The sequence below is a fragment of the Schistocerca cancellata genome, chromosome 2 (genome assembly GCF_023864275.1).
Source record: "Schistocerca cancellata isolate TAMUIC-IGC-003103 chromosome 2, iqSchCanc2.1, whole genome shotgun sequence".
Taxonomy (NCBI): domain Eukaryota; kingdom Metazoa; phylum Arthropoda; class Insecta; order Orthoptera; family Acrididae; genus Schistocerca; species Schistocerca cancellata.
In genome coordinates this window covers 830581898-830605082 of record NC_064627.1, presented here as the reverse complement: position 1 = coordinate 830605082, position 23185 = coordinate 830581898, and the positions used below count along the sequence as shown (strand labels likewise).

Genomic DNA, 23185 nt, shown 5'->3' with positions numbered 1-23185 from the left:
GGGGGGGGGGGGGGGGGCGAAAGGACAGGTATACACTCCGCGCACGCGGCAAGCGCAGAAGCAGAGGCAAGCGCAGAAGCAGAGGCAAGCGCAGAAGCAGAGGCAAGCGCAGAAGCAGAGGCAAGCGCAGAAGCAGAGGCAAGCGCAGAAGCAGAAGAAGGTGTTTCCTTTTCTATTACACTGACCTCTCATGCCATTCGCTTTTAGAAAGAAACAAACAAGTAAAACAAAATGAGAAACTGATGACATACTGGTAAGAAACTAATGATTCAGCTGATTAGATTGAAAATCCACTTGAGGTTTGAATGTTGTGCCTTTCATTGCACGACTAGTTTCGGAGTCCTGAAGCTCCATTCCTACTTGCCACACAATGGTTTGTGTCACTGACAGGTAAATATCAGAAGCAGTTTTAACCTCAAAAATTATGTATGGCATTTGAGAAGTGATAATATAGTAATTAACATTAATAAAAATTGCTTACATTGAAAAGTAAGATGATACAAAGTACAAGGTTTGATATAGTTTTTGAATGAGCCATATGCCAAATGACACTCAGTGGCCCCACAAAATAACTAATATTAGAGACTTGTATGAAGTCTGTATTTTTGTCTTATTTAATGAAGCAATAAAAAAAGGGAGACTTTTCAAATCTAAAACTTTCACTAACAGAATGTCACAGTAGCAACATCTGCAAAAGAAACAGTTAGTCGAAAAGATAACCAGACGTAAAAGAGAATGCATCAAATACTCTAATTTCTTGTTTTACTTATTACTCTCCAACATCTTGGCTCTCTACGAATCGCAGTATTTCTAATCTACTTTTCCTTTCTAACATACGGCCTGCTTTTGTAGATTTAAAAGTTCGATTTCAATGGCTGTTTTATTCCATTAAATTAATATATAGATATGAAAGTAACAAATATTCTGTCTCCTAACACTAACAAAGACTGTTGTACATAATAACACAATGTTTTTAGAAAGAAGTCTTCATTAAGTAAGTGAAAGGGAAAAGGAAACTCTTGAAATGCTGGAGAGTAGTCCCTCCTCATATATATTTCTAAGCCATACATTTTACAGAAAACAGTTTGTTCATATAATTAGAATGATATGCAATTAAATAGCGTATATCTGACAGCATTCCAGCTCGTTTATTTACAAAGTTTGAGTTGCAATGGTGCTACAGATGCTCCAGCTTCATTTTGTATTTATAATAATTTACATTTTGAATATATATAGAAGTAATTTCATTCACTGACCTGGAACTTTTTCTGACTTATGAAGCAGCCTTATAATTATTAAAAAAATGTTTTGTTAATGCCTGAAATTGCATACGGACTAACTTCCAGATAATTACAATGTTAATGAAATGATATTTTACTTAGCAGTATGCTACAGCAGAGTGAATATGATGCAGGTATGTAAAATGTTATTATAGTTAACCAACAACCATAACTGAATTTTTAACTGGTTTTAAGATTTAAACAAATCTGATTACAAACTGGTAGCTAGAATCTGTGTGACAGTAACTTATTATCATGAACATAACTGACATCTTAATTTATCTTAAGAACTGATACTGCATCATAAATTAGTTTGATAAATTAAGTGTGTCAAAGGAATGAAGTGTCTGTTACTCCTTCAAAATTCAAAATCCACAGAAATTTGTTATGTCTGTCCATCTGCCTTTCTTTTTTTCAGAGAAGTGGCCAGATGTGGGAGGAGGGGGGAGGGGAGTGGGGGTGGGGGAAGGAGGTGCATTGAGAGAAATACATTTGCATCATTTCTGTCGTCATTCCCCCCGCCCCAATCTCTTTTGCATTTTAGTATGATGCAGTGTGTGTGTGTTTGTGTGTGTGTGTTAGTGTGTGTGGGTGGGTGGTTGGGTGGTTTGTGGTTTTCGGGCGCTAAACAGCGTGGTCATCAGCGCCCAAACGCATAGAAACAGGAACACATGCGGTGAAGGGACGAAGACGGACAGCGAACAAGGAGAACGGCTAAAAGACACAGGCCTGACGCAGTTCCAAATCCTCACATACAGAGGCAAAACAAGTGGAAGTATGATGCAGTGATAAGACAATCCACTTTCACTTTTTTCAATACCTAGAAACTTTTTTGTATTCAAATTTCAGTTTGGAAGAAAATGTTAAATTCATTCAGATAAAGCAAGACAACATGGGCAATTCCTGAAAATATACTGTTCCAGTTACACTAAAAGGAAATAAAATTAATATTAAAATATAGCCTACAAAAAAAGCTCTTGTAAAAATGTATTATATCCCTGCACTTGTCCAGAAGACGATGTCTTATAATACATTTAACATCTCCTTTCAAATTTATGAAGTGTAAATTTCAGCAGGAAACCTAGCTAAATCAAATATACTGAAATGAATGTGCACATCAAACAGTAATGCAAATTATGATTATAACATGTGACATGCTTCTCATTGGAATCTAATGAGAAAGTATGGTCATAAAACAGACTATTTAATTCAAAACAAAAATTACTGCATACCACCTGTTACTTTTTAAGGGATGTGTCATACCTGTTCACTCTTTTTGAAACTGGAAGACTGCTTGGATTTCACTGTGATGTTACACTTTGTTAAGAATTTCCACTGGACATGTTCAAAGTTTTTCCCCCCTCTACTGCTGTCTGCTGCAATTTTTATAGTTCTCTATTTACTAAAAAAAAGAGAGCCTAGTAAGTGGTATGTATATCCTGTGTAAACATTAACTGAATAATGCACAACTGGGAGAAGAGCAGTTTCACGTTTATAGCAGTTGCTTCCTTTTATTAATAGTTCATTGATTGTTGATCTGTTTCAAATTATTCACCATTCATGTGATCCCTGTACAGAGAGAGAGAGAGAGAGAGAGAGAGAGAGAGAGAGAGAGAGAGAGAGAGAGAGAGAGAGAGCTGGAATCTGCAATAGCATAGGGTCATGTTAACAATTTTACTTTTAAGGCTCATAAATATGAATTTATTTCAATGACATGAGTGAAGAATTGTTTTTCTTACATAATATTGTAGTATGTTTCTATTTTATTTCCTCTAAGAAATAATTTGCCACAAATCAGAAGACCAATTTACAAGATATAAATATTTTTGGGCCAATAATTTTGTGTTTACTTTTCTGCTCTGACTACAAGGGAAGTTCAGCACATCATCCTGCGTACCGAATGAGTAGTGAGGAAAGTTATATGAGACAATGTTTAGCTTTCTACAACTCATTCACACAGAAGCTGGATTTCTCATTCTTCCAGCCTCCTGTACTTAATCTCTTGACGAATTCTCAAACATGTCATACAACTTCAGTATCAACTTTTTACAGATGTCAAATGCCTACTATCAACACCTTTAAAAAAATAGTTCTGATATTATTCCAATTAAAATTAAAATTTATTGACAAAATATCCCTGTTACTTATGAAACAATTATTTTATCTGGAACACGTGTAAATATGTAAGCTCCTCACTTTCAGAAGAAAATCTTTCCTGCTTCTTAATTGTTTATTGTAAGTAAACTTCATAATTTTGATACCACACGCTATTCATCTGACTAACAATAGAGTTTCACACATAAAATTCTTAGAAAAAATTTCTAACTGTTCTATCTCCCTAACCACTATTAATCACAGATATTTACCATCACATAAAAATAAAATATCACAAAAATCACAAGAATATGCAGGCCTCTAATTTTTTTTATAATAATTAGATGACAAATTTTGTAACATTTTAACAACAAAAACAATGAACTGGTCCCAATGGGATACTCAATTGAATAGGAATATAGATGGACAACACACACAAGAAAGAAAATCTGTAGAACAAGCAACAGAAATGATATGTACCATTCAATCACTCCGACTAGTTTTTGAAATTCAACTACATACATTCTACCACAAATATTTGCACATGCTTTGTTACATACTGCCTGCATTGCAATTACATCAACATTACCTAACAATTATATTCTCAGCAGTTTCACAGACCAATCTTCTTTAGGTTATGGAGGGTAGCAATTATGCTCTAACAAGAAAATCATATTAATATCTATAGTTTTTCATATTTTGTGCAGAACTGATTTGGAATGTGTAAACTGCCAGAATCAACATACAATTGTAAGGCACATATATTCACACTGACAATAAACAGTTGCAGATTAAACAGCACTTCCACACTACACTAACTGAAAATATTAGCAAAACCTTTATATTACACAATCATACTCTTAAGCTGACACAGTGGAGATTCTCATCTCATCTCAGTTCCTGAACCGTTCTCAAGAACTTTGACTAAACTCTAATGTCTTCAAACTTGCTCTTACAGGCCAGCTGCAAAAGAGCAATCCTTCATGTAGGAGTTACATACACAAAAGCAATAATATTACTTCCTGTTTCTGTATCTGTGCTACTCACTGGTCGATGCTAATATTACTACACATAATCAATTGAAAAACTATAACAGTTTTTTTGGTACACAGAAAATTTGGCGACAAATTCAGCACCACTATGCGACACATTACAACTGACCACAACCTGTCTCAACAACACCAGTCCAGAGGTTTATCACTGATGAGACTATAGCACCATGCAGTATAAATGAGGCAGTTAACAATGTTTTACTAACAACTGCGAGGTATGGCAGTCTCATGAATTCAATAGCTTATCCATTACATGTTCATCTGACAGAATACGAAGCACTATTTTTTGTGGTGAACATCCTCGGCACACTATTGCACTGCAATAGACACAAAGTAGAAAGCTATAGAGTTATTTCATTTAAACTCAAAATCCGCACAACCCAATAGCTTAAGAGACTATTATTGTAACATAAATAACCTGATGACTTCTTCTTAGTTTGATTTAAAAAGCTGGATATTTTAGAACCACCGTAAAAGTCAAATTTGGGGCAATATTGTTCGTTAATAACATTCCCCATAGACTATATGAAATTTCAGAATGTTGCACAAGCTTAAAAATTCAAACAAACATGAACAAGATATGAAGGGATAAAGATTGTGATTACACATAGTAGCATTATATTTTTCAAAAGTTTCGGGCGAGTACATGAACTAACTTCATAGATGGAAATTATTCAAGGGGAAGGGGACAAATTTTTCCTTCCCATAAAATCAGTAGTTTTCCATCATATCCACTCAATGAAATAAGCACCCATTTGATTCAGTGATACACATGTTGACTGTACCATGAAATATTATGTGATGTGTTATAATGTGATGAGGTTACACAAGAATACTTCCAGTCAGCTGTGCAGGTATCAGAAAAGTGCTGACTCATTCATGTGATGACTGATGGGCATACAGCCAAGTATCCAGTTTCAGCCATGCCAAAGCCCCACAAAGTTGGCGGCCCATCAGCTGGGTGCAGTAGGCGATGGCAGGCGGACAAGCAGCTGTGTGTGTGAGCGATACAATAGAGTCCGCTCACATTCATAGTGCAGGCTGTTGAGCCCATCAGTGCGAAAACGACGGCGACCCGTGTTGAGGAACTCGTAGCGCTTAGGATTAGCACGCTGTTTTCGATGTGTGAGCATCTTGTAGCGTGCTATGTTGGCTGGGTACCGTGAGATATGGTACCCATGGAAACGAATGCGATTCGACATGTCATCATCTTCACCACCCCAGCCCCAGAACATGTTGCTGAAGCCATTCACTTTCTGGAACTGCTCCCGTGTCATGGCACTTACTCCTCCAAAAATGTCGGCATATGGTAGTCTGCAAAATAGTAACTGTCTCAAGATCACAGTCTCATTAGCATATAAACCGTAGCAAAGTATAAAGGAAAAACGAGCCCCTGAGAATGGCTCTGAAGGTCAAAATAAAGGGAAGCGCTATTGGTGTGCAGTTTTCACAGAACAAATTCGTGGTCAAGGGCTTGTATTGTTAGCCAGTCAACAGACTGCATAAAAAAATACATTTTCTATGTATTTTTACAAACATACACGTTTTTAATGAAATAATGACTATCAACATTAATACACTAAAAGTAGGATAAATTAGAATGTCAGTGGCATTTGTTGCAAGATTCCAGTGAGAGTCATTTATGAGATATCATATTTCGAAAAATTCACACACTAACACTTGTACAATACCTGTGGTAGCACACATTAAAAAACAACACAAGAGCATACACTAGCTATGTGGATTCCGACCAGTAATGAGACAATCGACTATCACTGATTCTGTTCAAAATGACCTCCGGCAGCAGCAGTACAATCTGGTAAGGAATGACTGCTGCACGCATACTAGCATTTCAGTGGAGATGTCCGAGCAGACTGCAGTAATACGTTACAATGCTTATCATTGGATGTAGTTGGTATGTATTTGTAAACTAAGTCTTTCAGTTTTCCCCACAGAAAAAATGCCTACAGGCATCGAATCTGAAGAAAGGGCCAGCCAGTCTGAAGAGGAACCTCTTCTAGCATCTGCAGAAGATAATCTGTTAGGAGACAGTGATACTTGGGCATATTCAGTGTTCCACATATGAAAAACAGCCCATGAACTGATGGTTCACTAACACACACCACACCTTTACACTCCATGTACACTGACATTCCCCTTGACGGTGCCAAGTGGGGTTGTGCACAGTCGATGTTTCGGAGGTTTACTTGGCCATGATTGATAAATGCAGCTTCATCACTGAACAGGATACACGACACACCTGGAGTATCCTATGTTAATGTCCATGTACAGAACTCAATACGATTCTCATAATTGTTTCCATGCAGCTCTTGATGGAGAGAGATGTGATAAGGATGGAACCTACATCACTGGAGAATGTGTAGACTATTTGCCTGACTACTGCGACTTTGTCGTGTGACTGTACGGGATCTAACATGTGAATCAACTGCAACAGCAGCAAGAACATTAATTTGCCCCTCTTCAGTCATCATTTGTTTCTTCTATTGTGTTGTCTGTGTGTTCCACTATTACTTTCACATAACTGGTTAAAAAGATTGAGAAATAATTGACGAGACTGTTGATGTTTACTGGGATTTCTTGCAACATGCGCTGTACAAGAATGAACAGCAATCAGGGTGTATACATGGGCAAGGAAAAAAAAAATTGCCATATTTTTCCCCAGATTTCCCAGTTAAAAATACACTTTTTCTGTGTTAAGTGACAGTATACTTTTCCTCAACATTGTAAAACTTATCAAGCCTTTGAATGGTTATGGTTTTATACACTGGTGTAGAATTTCCCGGCATTTTAGAACATGAAACACAGGGGAAAAAGACCACATTTTGGAAAGATCTTTGAAATGCAGCAACACGTACACTGCATATTTTCGCATTACGAAGGTATAAATTCGAATTCCACCAAACACCGCAAATTACTTTCTGAAGCATTGAAATCAAGATTGCGATGCACTTTTGTAAGCCAGTCACAGCTCGTGTCATGTGATCTCGCCAGCGAATGAAAGCATGGACACTGAGGTGGTTAGCCAATAGCAAGATCACTGTTAAGGGGCATGAATACACAAATAAATGTTAATGGTTTAAATTTACATACACAGTGTTGATACAAGAAAAGCAAAGCTTCCACATAAAATATTGTGTCTCAAAGATTAAAAAGCTGCAAGAGGAGCTAAGCTTCCACATATAATATTGATCTTTTTTTGCGTGTGTTACACTTTAAGATACATCACACAAACATGCCCAAAAAATTTTTAATAATGATGTAAATATTTGATCTGGGTTCGAAATTGTTCTAAATGGTCGTCCTCAAAGAGTTTATTTTTAAATGAGAGTTAAATGCTCTGCAATTTAAGAAATTGATCATACATACTTGCACATGATTCATCTCGAGTGCAAGGACATTTACTTTGAAAATAATGCTTTTCAAACCACCATTCCCAATATTTTTCCGCAACCTGTTAGAAATAGGTTTGTTTCAGCAGTCGCCAGAGAGCATCAGATAACGCGTCACTGCGCTTGCACAGCTACAATGGCGCAGGAAGCCCAGATGCTCGTACATGTAAAACATTAAAAGCTCTTACATTATGTCATAAAAGGAAACAAGCCATCAAAAGCATTGTAATTTCATGAACCATACTAAAATGCATAATTCAGTTTAAAGTGCATAACCATATGTCCAGATTCAGATGTAAATTTTCTTGGAGAACCAATACTGTATTATTTCATGTTTGGTTTTTTATTATGGCATAATGACAAACGTGCTAGAAGATGGAAAATGTGCACCTGAAATGCAGCAACAGTTGAAACTAGCCAATAGTGTGAAATTAAACACTTCGTTTCAAATAAATTGACTGCCTTAGTGGAAAAGATTAATAAGAGTCAAATCTATTTAGCAAACTGACAAAAATAAGTTCTTAGTACTGTAAGGCGATTAATGCTTGACTGTCAGAAAGGTGGAAATAAAAATCTTAAACTACTAACATATTTTAGCCTCCCGTAATCATGCAAATGCATTTTAATTCATTTTATAGCTCCCGGTCACAGAAATCCGTTTTGTTTTCATTTGACAGGAGAGCATTACATGAAGAGGAAACAGCAAAATCTCTGAATGTATACACAGGTCACATGAAGACTACTCACCTCCCCACTACAGCCCAGAATATCTACAATATTTCCGAACCGAGGCAATACTAGATAGTGGCACTCCCCTCCCTTGAGCACTTGAGGTAGGACGACAAAATTTTTTAAAAAATTGACTTTTCAAAAATATGTTCATTGTCTAGTGCACATCTTTCTGAAGAGTCTGATACCTAAAACGTGTGTGTTCAAGGAAATTTAAGATGTGTAATTTTGTCTGAAGTGTGCCAAAATGCAGTGCCACACCTCTTCACACAGCATTTTTCTATTTCATGTCACTGTATTTCACTCTGTAGAATTCAAATATGTAACTTTTGTAATGGATGCCATCAGAGTATATTCAGGACAGTGGAAATTAAAATGTCCTGTGGTGCCTGTCTTGCTCCTAGTTCACCAGTTTGACATCCTGTCTTTATTTTTTGTTAAAAAAAGAAAAAAACTCTCAATTAATACTGTTTGAGATTATTTTTAACTGGGAGTACAAGAACTCTTCAGAAAATCTGCATTCTTTATTGCCAATTAGCTAATACCTTGCTGATTTGTGTGACATAAAATTAAATACAGGATACATAAAATCAGTAAAGACAGGAGACAAGCAAGACAGTACACATTTCTTCAATCCTTACGTCCTAGCATTTATTTTCTCTCTAATCTTGCTACAGCTTTACATAGTGTGCTTTCCTTTCTGTGAAAGAATCTATTACCTTAAAGTTCGTCAAACTTTTTGCTGCATGAAAAAATGAAATGTCACCGTCTAATACTACAAAAGTTGTTAACATAAATAGTACCCAAGACTGGTGCGGTTTCTCAATCTCATTACATGTATTTTGCCACTGTCTGCTAGATAAAATGAAATAGGCATGTCTAACATTGCAGCAGTTATAACACGCACCAAATAAGCAAGAATGTTTTAGCACAAATGGTCATTTTTATAACACAACAGAAAATAATTCACGAAGTACCAACACCAAATGCCTATTAGTCCTACTACAAGAAAAAAACTTCATGTTAGGAAATAGTTTCATATTTCATTCATATGCCCCAGCTTCTCAAACATGAGATCAAAAAGTAGTAGTATGAAGCTTTTATACAAATTTTGAATCATCATAGTCTTCCATAATTTGTGTGTTGTCCCTGTCTCTTCTCCTTCCTCGTTCTAACGAACAGTCTTGTCATCACTAATTCCGCAACTATTCCTGGCATTGTCAAAACTTATTCTCCAGTTAACTTTGCTACTCCTACCATAATCAATAGTTTAGTTATCCCATGATTATTCTTCCGGTTACGTGTTTGTACAACGTGTATTCAGTATTACTCCCAGAATAGAACTTGAGTAGCTGCTGGTCGGGGATTGTACAACTGGCCCTTGCTAGTGTAGCCAGAAATTTTCTGCCAAAATTTCATTTTCTTGGATACACCAAGAAGATAATACGTAATATTTCTTACCTGTTATGCCCATTGGTCATTTATTTCCACTCTGATAGTCTGAATCTATGGATTTCGCTGCTATTTTTAACAACGCTGATAATTCGTAAACACAGTCAACCACATGAACAAACAGCGATTGGCATTCACCCGTTCGGCTTTATTCGGCTCAGCTCTTACAGCTCCATCCCCTTTTGTATGCAGGAAAGTACTTTATTTCTAACTGCGATGGGGATTCCCCTGGCAGAGACATCATGTACACTACGATTTCATTCAAAAATCAACTTAGTTACAATGTGTTCAAAAACCAACAAGGAAGCGCTTCAGAATCATATGAATAATCACTAGACAAACATACGCTGGATGCTAGGCGCTTTGTGAAACAAGGTTTCTTTCCTCGAGAATATGAATTTGGTACACGCCCACCAAATGTGGAGGAGCCCTGCAATATAACTTTGGCTCCAACACCATCAGCTGTAGTAATCTCCACATCATTGATAGTCTTGTAAACAATCATGCAGGAACGTCTTCTAAATTTCCTGTAACGGGGCATCTTTTGTGTGAGTGATCCAATGCTGTTGCATCAGCGGCTGCATGAAGACTGACACCTTCTTACCAAATTCATTACTTACATAAGCAAAAATATTGCCTCCTTGAGCCTCTGGTTCTCGATGTACGCTTATCGGTCCGTGGCCACTATATAAACAAACACAGGATTTTGACGTGCGCCAGACTTAGAAAATTTTTCACTTTGAGGTGATGTCATACACTGACTGCCAACCATGCATCGAGAACCAGGAGCTCAAGGAGGCAACATTTTTGCTTATATAAGTAATGAATTTGGTAAGAAGGTATCAGTCTTCATGCAGCCACTCATGCAACAGCAGTTAAAGGAGGTTTAGAAGACTTTCCCCACATGACCGTTTACACGGCTATTGATGATGTGGAGATTACTACAGTTGGTGGTGTTGGACCACAAGTTACATTGCAGGGCCCCTCTATATTGGGTGTTCTGAATTTACAGTGTCCAAGTGAACTACATTAGCTGCATTTTTGTATGGACATGGTGTAAATCCTTGGAGTGTCTGTATAATATATATAAATTTGAACAATACCACAAAACGTGATCTCTCTCTCAAATGACACACTAGAGTCCTGCAACAAACACCACCAATTTCTGTTGGCTAGCAATAAAAGCCCTGGACTTCCATTCTGTGAAAACCGCACATCAGTAGTAGTTTCCATTTCTACAATATTTGCATTGCAAACTTTACATGGGTAACACACACACACACACACACACACACACACACACACACACACACACACACACACACACAAAAAAAAACAAACAAACACGGAAACTGATAAATGCAATCTCAGTAAAAGAAGAGAAAATCCATTAATTATTATAAACTCCATGTATTTCTCAGTGTACAAAGGTCACTTTCTGCATATTACTGTTGATTCTCCTTGTACCTTTTAGAAGCAAATTGCAAAAGTATAAAGTGGAATGAGGCAGATGAAGCAATGGATGTAAATTCAAAACACTGCATTTTTTAGGAAGCTTCTCTCTGCCTTGAACAGTTGTTTCACAATGAAAACTGAAATAACCACCTGTATAGTCTTGTGCATCTTGTCACTGGCGCAAGTCTCAGTTAACTGTTCCCATTTTCTGACAACAGGGATGAAAACTCCCAACCCTGAACTGCAGGTAGATTGCTAAACTGTTAAGATATGTCTCTAGTACACAACACCTATTAGAAAATTTAGAAGTAAGAAAAGCAGCAGCAGGACCTTATCAAGAGGAGTAGTAGTAGTAGTAGTAGTAGTAGTAGAAGAAGAAGAAGAAGAAGAAGGGGCAGTCAAATGAAAGCGAGACAGATAGAAAAAGTAAGTAAACTATTTATTATTTCAAAAGTAATCAACCTAACTGTTGATACATTTATTCCACTGTGAGACAAGCTGGTCAATGGCTTCATGGAAAAATATTTGCAGTTATCTATGGACTTATGATGGTAGCCTGACGTGCACCTCTTCCTCTGAAGCAAGTCAATGGTCACAAAAGTCTTTCTTCAGAGCTCTAAAAATGAGAAAATAAACAATGTGTAATGGCTTCCCCATGAAACTTTTGCAGCATACTTTGAACAACCTTGGCAACATGTGGGCAGCAAACTTCTACACATCCTCAACAAAGCCCAAACTGTCCCCCATGCAATTTCCATAATTTTGGAGTCCTAAAAGAAACTCATTTGTGGCCATTGATTTGCTTTGGGCGAAGATGTGCATGCCTGGGTACAAGGTCACAGATATGTAGGCACCACAAACATTTTTCAATGAAGGCACAGTGCGATAAATATATTACCACTTATGACCATTAGTTTTTAAATAATGAACAGTTTACTTACTTTTTCCATATGTGTCATTTTCATTTGATTGGCCCCTTTTAGTATGAGGGGTGTTCAATAAGAAATGAGTCTGAAAGCAGGTTGGTTTCATTCAGGATTCCTATGTACCACATTATTCCCCACTCTGTTGGTTACAAAACCCTCTTTTTCAACGTAATCTCCATTTAATGTGATGGCCTCACATCACCTTACTGGGAGAGCCTCTATGCCAACATGGTTCCACTCTACTGTTCAGTGTCGGAGCAAATATCTTGCTGCATCAATAACCTCCCCATCATCCACATACTGTTTCCCTTCATGGGCCAAAGTGCGAAATTTTGACTGAAGGGTGGATGAGGAAGAACACTCCAATGAAGTTTTGTGAGCTCCTCTAGCGTGTGCAGACTTTGGTGAAGCTTTGTGTTGTCATGGAGAAGGAGAAGTTAATTTGTATTTTTGTGATGACCAACTTGATGAGTCGTTTCTTTAATTTCCTGGGGGTAGCACAGTACACTTACAAGTTGATGCATCATGAGGGACAATATCAAACATGAAGTGTCCCATGAAGACAGTCACCATGACTTTACCAGCTGAGGGTGTGCAGCTTTGAACTTTTTATTCAGAGGAGAGGTGGTGTGGAGCAACACCATGGATTGCCTTTTGTTTCTGGTTTTAAGTGATGAACCAATTTTTCCATCACTGTGACAATGTTCAACAAAAAATTGTCACGATCAGCCTCTTAACACGCAACTGATTCCACACAGATGGTCTTTTGTTGCTCCTTATGGTCTTCTGTTAGGCAGCAAGAAACCCAGTGGGCAAGCACCTTTGAATTATCACACTGGTGGACAAGAGTATCAGCACTACCAACTGAGATATCCACTGTGGAGTGAGATGTTTTAGTTGTGATACATCTATCACCTCAAATGAGTGTGTCTGTACACTACAACACTGCGGAAGTCACACCTGTGTGCAGCTGGTCAGCATGCAGGAGATCGGACAGGTTTGCACAACCTTGTTGCAATAATGATAGAAGCCCTGTTCATTGTCTCACCATCCTATTTTTCACTGCCAGGTCTCCATAGACATTCTGTAAGTGCATACAAACATCTGTGATGCTTTAGTTTTCTGCCAAGAGAAGCTCAATGGCAACTGTCACAGACACCATTTTGAAGGCCAGCACCCAATGGAACTTCATGAAAATACAGAGGCTGAAATAGGAATATTATATCATGTTCCACAACAAATTCCACTTTCTTTTCAACCAAAATTGGCTGAGAATAAGAATGAGTTGCATTACTTATTGAATGCACCTAGCATGACATTCCTAAGGACAAAGTAAAAAAGACAGGAAATAGATCTTAATAAGATGCGTGATCACCATGGACAGCACTGCACACTCTGTGATGTACTCCATGATGGCCACAAGGTTGTGATAGGGGTTCCATTCATCCACCAGCACATTGACAACTGCTGAATCGTCATTTTGCATGAAAACATGCAGCAATAAATCTCCCCAATGCATTCTATACATGCTCTGCGATATTTAAAGAGACACTGGTCTTCCAAATGCTTATTTCCTTCCATGCTTTAACTCTCAAACTGGGATCAATGGGTGTACCTGTACTTGAAGACATCAATGGCCACAGACATGTGCCTCGGCTGCTCTGGGCATGTATACAGGTTACGGTCATCCTCTGGCAGCAGGTCTACATCATGGAAGATGAAACACTGGAAGTCATACAGCTTGAGAGCCTCCACAAAGCCAATGTTCATCAGCATGGCACGATTAAAGGCACCATTTCCTGAAAACAAAGCACCATGCACAATTATTAATTTCTTAATGGTGCACAAAAACTTAGCAATCTCTCTCTCTCTCTCTCTCTCTCTCTCTCTCTCTCTCCCTCTCCCCACACACACACACACACACACACACACACACACACACACACACACACACACACACACACACACGTTGCCTTTCCTTTGGTCCTTGGTAAGATATTTATAAATAAATCTAAATGTGTGTGTGTGTGTGTGTGTGTGTGTGTGTGTGTGTGTGTGTGTGTGTGTGTGTGTGTGTGTGTGTGAGAGAGAGAGAGAGAGAGAGAGAGAGAGAGAGAGAGAGAGAGCGCGCGTTCTTTTTCTCCTACATAGACATTTTTCGGTGACAGAAAAGCTTTTAGTGTAAACAGCAAGAACTAGACCTTTTATGTTGTCCTAGCTCCAATGAAAACGTGCTACATACAACAAACATACAACATATGTTTTGTTTTATTTTAGTAATGGAACTTTTATAATTCCATAATTTAAATACCATAATTTACAAATTTTTTGCTTTCCATCAGAAAAAGTGGGAAAGAAATTTCAAAACATATCATCTAATCTCATATTTACATACCGAACATAAAACACTGTTTTACTTCACAAGTCACATGTGAAGAAAACTAAACAGTTAATAATTGCATAAAATCACTTGCCCTGGAAGTGACTTGGAAACTTATTATGTATGTAGCTGCAAAGGAAAACACAAATTTGAGAGAGATACAAAAGAGAAATATCATTAATAAGTCATACTGAATCCCTACAGTTGTTCAGTATGTGTAATGACAATTTTTCCTTGGACAGAACACTGTATTGAAAATCTTTTACTCTTTAATTTAGAAAAATCTTTTTGAAGTAGACGCTAAATTCACTGCCTTCATGATATCCCTTTCAGTGGCTATATCTGAAAGCACACACAGTCGTTTTTGACAACATTTATAACTGAGGTATGTTTTGATCAACTTGAACTTTGAGAATCATATTTCACCACATGTAATTTTCTGAAGTATTTACTTCTTGTTACAGGAGACCCTGGGTGAAATGCGAGTCCAATTAGAAGGGGATTTACCGACCAAATTCAGTGGCAGGTCTTTACTGCACATTTGTTTACAGACCTGTGTTCAATTGTGTACTTTCACCCATGTCAGTTTTCATTACTAATTATGTGACAATCTGTCTACAAATTTTGTACTTCGGCACCCCTCTTCTCTTATGTCAGTTGGGCAATCAGCTCTGTTTACAGAACATGTGCTTCAAGAAACTGTCATCACAAAGAATAGCTACAGAGCATAATATTAACAGAATTTACTACAAATTACATTGTGTGTTCTGAACTGATGCCTACTTTACTTTTCAGCCTACAGGTGTTCGCTACCTCTTACTTTCATATCTCTGCCCTCTCAGCTCATGTGTGTGAGATCTTTACATTGCGTTCAGAGAGAAAGGACTGGTATTTACAGAAGGAGATGGCCTGTACTATCCACAGGACTTGGTCCCTTGAAATGTCTGTTTAATGCTAAGCAGTGATGTGTGACATTGCAGTAAGATGAACACTCGTAACTGCAAACCTGTTAAAAGTAGCAGGAATTCTTGGACTACTTAGCAATTTTGCACAGATTAGTCCACACTTTGTGAATAATACACCACTTTTTCTTTCACTGGGTGTTTAAAAAGTGTCACATATTCCTACAAGGAGTTGTCAAAACTAGAAAGAAAAGTCTCTAAAATGGTATATCTAGGAACCAAAATCAGTCGACATATGGGCCTATCTGCCCTCTCATTCCCTTCTGTCATGTAGAAGCAGACACTATACGCAGTACTGCATGTGGTCACCACTCTTCCCAACACATCCTTCATCCCTTCTTATTAAAAATCCCTTTTTTTTTAACACATCTCGTTCCATTCAGGATGCATCACACGCTCCTGTAATGTTTGTACATAGTTTATGGTTGGACTTACACAGATGCCTTCAAATGTCCCCACGGCCAGATATCAAACAATTTCAGGTACAGTGAACAGGAAGCCCACGCCGGTGGACCACCTCGACCAATCCACTGCCCACAAAATATTATTGTGATGTACAATCATACAATCTGTTGAAAACTGTGTGGTGCGCTGTGCTGCATAAACCACGGACATTGCCTTTGTGCAAGGGTAATGTTCTCCATTGGAAATTGTAACTAATCGCACAGAAATCAATGATGCACAAAACCTGTTAATCTGTTTCGTAAAGTGTAACTCGTCGCATGCAACACAGCCCACATCTTAACAGGTAACAGGTATTGGTTTCTGGACTTATCATTAGAGGATTTAGTTTTGATCAATACTACCTCCTGTAGGAATCTGTGACACTTTTCGTTAAACATGCTGTACATACGAACTGACCAAGAAATGTTTTGCAATGCCCTCATGATTTGCACAGTTGTCCTCCTTTTAAAATAAAAGATGCTATCTCAATACTCTTTTGATCATACGAAACCATTAAATATAATGTGTAATGAAGATAACTATAAACTGGGGGATGTAGTAGAGAGTGCTGTATCTCCAATCACTTAATAGGCATAGCATCTTGTGTGCAACGTTGAGCCTGTCAATACTCATCTAACAAGGAACCTTTTGAGTGTGAGGTCACAAAAAGCCAACAATGTTTACAGCATCATCTTACAACAGTCTTTATAAATCCATTTCAGCCCCACTGTCTGTGGCCAGAAATCATTGAAGCAACGTCTATATCTACTGGTGTGGGAAAGTAGTCGATCCAGTAGAGGTAACAGCTCCAAAGATGTACTGTGCGCAAATCAGATCTTATGTCCTGTTTTATGTCATCTATAAACCCAATGACAGACTCTTGCAATTACTCTACATTGTGAATTTGCATTTGCACTTGATGACTGTGATTAAGTTTGATAACTGTGTGCTGCTATGATAACAATCCAATGTGGTTAACTAGTGTGTTAACTAGTGTGAATATACTTTCACTGTGCGACCTCATTTAGTCGTGGGCCTTCTGACACCTGTTCCGACGGAGATACAGGGAGTGTGTTGCAAGCTCATAACAACATACAGCACACCCCCATGGAACAGAATAATTAAAATTTTCGTGATAATTTGTAATGCATAATATGTTGTTTGAAGAATACATTTCATGTAACGCCATTTTATCAAACATTCAAAAAGACAAATTTTATGTCAGTGATCAACTATCTCTGGTCGTTTCAAGCAACTGTGGGTACACGTTGTCACAGTTGTCAAGGTAACGTAAAGGAGGGTCAAGCCCTGTACATCTATACATGAATTGTAAAGAACTTTGATCTGGATGTTACATTATTTTGACTGTGTACACCACCTGTGTAAACCAAGTTCACAATCAGTGAGGTGGCTGATAGGAATGACCGTAAATGGGAAATGGCTTCGTGCTTGCTCCCACCAGCCACGTCTCCCAGTGGCAACTTGGTTTGCACGGACATTATTGTATTCTCTGAGGTGGAATTTGGAAACCAGCCCAGCACTTTTATAAACAGTTGGAGGAAACCAACTAAACACTAGAAACAGGGTCACTGGCATAGCAACCCATTGTTGTTAATCCATGGTGTGGATTTGATCTACTTCCACATCTATACTCTGCAATGTTTGAGAACATTTTTCCACACAAGTTACTTCTCCCTCCCCCCCCCCCCCCCCCATTCACCCCTTTTCCTGCTCTTACCTTTTCTCCTGTGTCAGTTTCGCTACTAACAGTGATACATACTGCATACAAATCTCGCACTTGGGTGTTCCTTACCTTGGCACTCAAAAGCACTGGCTTGTGTCACTTGGGCATTAAATCAAGTCTTGTCTGCAAATTACTGTGAAGTGTATGGCAGAGGCTACATCTCATTGTACCAATTGGATTTTTTAGCTGTTCCTTTCACATATTGAGTGCAGAGTCAATGATTTTTTAAATGCTTCCTTGTGTGCTGTAATTAATCTAATTTTGTTCTCACAATCACTATGGGAGCAATACTAGGGGGGTAACAGTAAATGCCCAGAGTCATAATTTAAAGCTGGTTCTCTGAACTCTGTAAGTAGGGTTCCTAGGGAAACTATGCATATACCTTCTAGGGTCTGCCAGTTCACTTTAGCATCTCTGTGAACTCCCATGGGGAAGCCTACCACTTGCTCTACCCATGACAGCCTATGCGATCATTTTATTTCATATCCTTATGAAGTGTTACACCCAGATATTTGTGAGAGTTGGCTGATTCCAACTGTGACTCACTGATATTACAGTCACAGGATATTACACTTTTTGTTTTGTGAAATGTACAATTTTATATTTCTGAACATTTACAGCAAGTTACCAATATGTGCACCACTTTCAAATGTTGTCAAGACCAGACTGAAAATATTTGCAGCTGTTTTCAGACTGTATTTTGTTACTGATAACCGCATCAACTGCAAACCATCTGATATTACTATTTTATTGTCTGCAAGATCATTAATATGTAACATGAATAGCAAGGGTCCCAATGCACTTCCCTGTGGCACACCCAAAATTACCTCTACATCTGATGATGATGTTTGGTTTGTGGGGCGCTCAACTGCGTGGTTATCAGCGCCCGTACAATTTCCCAACCTTTGCTCAGTCCAATTTCGCCACTTTCCTGGATGATGATGAAATGATGAGGACAACACAAACACCCAGTCATCTCGAGGCAGGTGAAAATCCCTGACCCCGCCGGGAATCGAACCCGGGACCCCGTGCTCGGGAAGCGAGAACGCTACCGCGAGACCACGAGCGGCGGACGACCTCTACATCTATCAATAACTCTCCATCCAAGGTAACTTGCTATGTTCTTGCTACCAAAAAATCCTCAATCGCGTCACAAATTTCACTTCACACACCAAACAATCACACTTTTGATAGTAAGCATAAATGTGGTACTGATTCAAATGCTTTTCAGAAGTCAAGAAATACTGCATCTACCAGGCTGCTTTTATCCATGGCTTTCAGTATATGATGTGAGAAAAGTGCATTTCACAAGATCAATCCTTTCAGAGTCCGCACTGGTTGGCATGAAGGAGTTCAAGATAGCTCATTATATTTCAACTCAGAATATTTGTAAAGTTCTACAACAAATTGATGTCAACAATCATGGATGGTAGTTTGGTGGAACACTTCTTCTACATCTCTTGTAGGTGGGTGCAACCTGTTCTCTCCTGCACCTAGTGGACACAATTTTTTGTTCGAGAGATTTAAGATAAATTAAAGCTCAAAGAAGGGTTCACTCAGATACAATTTCAGTAAAGCGTCTGATACACTTTCCACGAGGCCCTTGAGCTTTGCTTAATTTTAAAAATTTCAGCTGTTCTCAATGGTATTGACACTAATATCAATTCTCATATTTTCAGTGGTATGAGAAGTAAAGCTTGGATTTACTTTGTAAAGGAACATTTGAAAACAGAATTAAGCATTGCAGCTTTTGTTTTGATACTCTAAATTTCAGTTTCTGTCTCATTTGCGAGTGACTGCACACCAAATTTGGTGCCACTAACAGCCTTTGCATGCGAGAAACATACCGCTGAATTCTGCGAAAGATCATTTGACAATATGCTGCTGTGGTAGTCACTGAAGGCTTAACACAGTGCTCTCCTGACAACTGAACTAGTTTCATTCAGCATCTCCGTGTCTATAGCCCTGTGCTTTGTTTTATACTTAATATGCAGTAGTCTGTTTCTTTAGAAGTTTCTTTATGGGACTGTATACCATGGAGGTCCCCTACCATCATGAACTGCTACTGTGTACATACACTGATTAGCCAGAACATTATGAGCACCGATCTACTATTGATATACACCCATCCAGGACATAGTAGCGTTACCTGGCGAGGAATAACTGCTTGTCACCTGCGCACATGCACACGCACACCCACACCCGCCTCCCCCCCACACACACAGTGTGCCTTTCACATCAGTGAGAGTGCTGTCCATGTGTAGAATGGGCAAGACGCGTGATATGTCTTAGTTTCACCGACGAGAGCAGATTGTGATGGTCCAGAGATTTGGCAAGGGCATTTCAGGAACTGTATGACCTGTCAGGTGTTGGAGAAGTGCCGTTTTGAGTGTCTTCAACACACAGTGAAACCACGTCTACACATTGTAGAGTTGGGCGGCCACACCTCATTACAGACGTCAGACATCGTAGGCTGAGTAGACTGGTAAAACAGGGCAGGCAACCTGGCAGAACTAACATCAGACCTTAAGCTGAGCAACGTACAAGTGTATCTGAACACACAGTGCACCAAATACTCCTAATGATGGGCCTCCACAGTCGACCATCATACAGCACGTGCCATCGTTGACACCACGACATCGGCAACTGTGACTTAAATGGGCACATGACCACGGGTACTGGACGTCGGTGCAGTGCCAGAGCATCTGATTAATCCCAATACCTTCTTCAGCTTGCCAATGGGAGGGTGCGAAACTTATCTTCCAGGGCAACAGCTCCAAGACACCTGTACTGCGGGACAGAGAAAAGCTGTCAGCAGTTGCATTATGCTCTGGGGAACATTCGTGTGGGCATCTACAGGTCCAGTGGAGCTCATGCAAGGCACCAGGGTGGCAAAGACGTATACCGCTTTTTGCGTGCGCGCGTAGGGGGGGGGGGCGGCACAGATGTGGTACCAACTGACTCCAAGGCCTCACTGCTTCCACGTCACGTCACGACACGCCACCATTGTTATCCACGCCAAAAGTGGACACCGGCTATTAGGTAGGTGGTCATAATATTCTTGCTGATCAGCATGTCTCCACAGCACGGTCAACGATCCGGGCCAGGCTCAACATCCCCGTCCCACAAGCCACTGTGTTACGCTATTTGATCAGGTGGTCGTGTGCACATAATATTAAAACAGGGCGAGTCAAAAGTCATTGGAATCCTTCATAAGTTGGAAGAGTAAAGAGAAAATTTAAATGTGATTGTGGGAACAAAGGTTTGACATGGGGGCGCAACTTTTGGAGTGAATTCAATTCATAGCTGCCATCTTGAAATCCGCCATCTTGGATTCAAGTCTTTTTTTTTTAATCGGAAGGGGGGTGTATGACACATCAGATAACACTCGCTTGAGCTCTGGAACTGATTGGTGTAATTTGTTTTTGTCTATCTCGTATAGTTTAGAAGTTATTAAACTTCAAAGTTACTTCGACTCGTATCCAAAATGGCGGATTTCAAGATGGCGGCCACGAATGACATTCAGTCCAAAAGTTGCGGCCCCACATCAAACCTATGTCCCATCATCACATTTCAATTTTCTCCTTAATCTTCCGACTTATGAAGGTGTCCGATGATTTTTGACTCACCCTGTATTTTCAATTCAAACCTGGTAACTATTAATTGTGCGGACGGCGGCTTACCCGCCTGCTCGACGACGACGATGCGGTAGTCGAGCTGCTGCTTCTGCAGCAGGGGGTGCAGGTTGGTGAGCAGCAGCGCGAGGTGTGCGGCGCGGTCTCGGTAGGGCACGACGACGGCGACGCGGTGCCGCGCGCGGCAGCCCGCCGGCCGGAAGTGCCCGCCGGCAGACAGCGCGCGCAGCCACGCCGGCCCCGCGGCCCTCCTGCAGCGAAGCCAGCGACGCCGACTCGCGCGACACCTTCAGCGGGCCCTCTGCAACACGACAGTCCCCCAGTTCTCTTCGACACACGATGCGCCTAACACGTAAAATTTACGGGCATGGGGTTCCCGCGAACATCAATGCCCGTAAATATTCAAAAAGATTTCGGGCTCACAGCGGGTCGTCGTCAGCTTCCATCCACGATATTTCGACTGGACAACTGCCAGCCATCCTCAGGTGAGCCATCGAAGACTGAGGAAGACGCCCTCCGTTCCGCAATATATAGCGTGCAGCGAGTATTCCGCGCATGCGTCAAAATCGTATTGACAGACAAACCACACCGCCCGCCAGCAGCGCCCTCGCTGGTGGAACTGCAGAACTCAGCTGTCTTCGGCGTTGTCGATTGCCGCGGCCATCGGAGTACTCTGACATCATCTTCTGGAGCAAATCTTAAGAGATGACGGGGTTCCACGCATTATCTAGCTGGTAGCCATTGTAACGGTTCATAAGACTGTCTGTCATGCGAATTTCCACTGATTCTTCTATGACGGAGTCCCAAAAGGATGTTGCTGTGGCCAAAATTGTTGTCTTGTCATACTCCATTGGGTGTCCAGTGGAAATGCAATACTCAGCAATTGCAGACATGCTAGGTTGCAAAAGGCGAGTACAACGTTGATGTTCGGTGCAACGTTCTTCCACTGTTCGCAGTGTTTGTCCTATATACACTCCTGGAAATTGAAATAAGAACACCGTGAATTCATTGTCCCAGGAAGGGGAAACTTTATTGACACATTCCTGGGGTCAGATACATCACATGATCACACTGACATAACCACAGGCACATAGACACAGGCAACAGAGCATGCACAATGTCGGCACTAGTACAGTGTATATCCACCTTTCGCAGCAATGCAGGCTGCTATTCTCCCATGGAGACGATCGTAGAGATGCTGGATGTAGTCCTGTGGAACGGCTTGCCATGCCATTTCCACCTGGCGCCTCAGTTGGACCAGCGTTCGTGCTGGACGTGCAGACCGCGTGAGACGACGCTTCATCCAGTCCCAAACATGCTCAATGGGGGACAGATCCGGAGATCTTGCTGGCCAGGGTAGTTGACTTCCACCTTCTAGAGCACGTTGGGTGGCACGGGATACATGCGGACGTGCATTGTCCTGTTGGAACAGTAAGTTCCCTTGCCGGTCTAGGAATGGTAGAACGATGGGTTCGATGACGGTTTGGATGTACCGTGCACTATTCAGTGTCCCCTCGACGATCACCAGTGGTGTACGGCCAGTGTAGGAGATCGCTCCCCACACCATGATGCCGGGTGTTGGCCCTGTGTGCCTCGGTCGTATGCAGTCCTGATTGTGGCGC

General features: G+C 40.1%; 1 protein-coding gene across 1 annotated transcript in view; it reads right to left on the bottom strand.

Moving 5' to 3' along the window:
- Window positions 1-2856: 2856 nt before the first annotated feature.
- Window positions 2857-23185, bottom strand: part of LOC126159076 (beta-1,4-N-acetylgalactosaminyltransferase bre-4-like) — a 51105-nt gene continuing 30776 nt past the window's right edge. The window contains exons 2-4 of the mRNA XM_049916490.1: window positions 21612-21850; window positions 14014-14197; window positions 2857-5740 (exon numbers count right to left, since the gene is read on the bottom strand). Coding sequence (XP_049772447.1) covers window positions 5380-5740; window positions 14014-14197; window positions 21612-21850 — 784 coding nt within the window. The 3' untranslated portion in view covers window positions 2857-5379. The remainder of the gene's footprint in view (window positions 5741-14013; window positions 14198-21611; window positions 21851-23185) is intronic.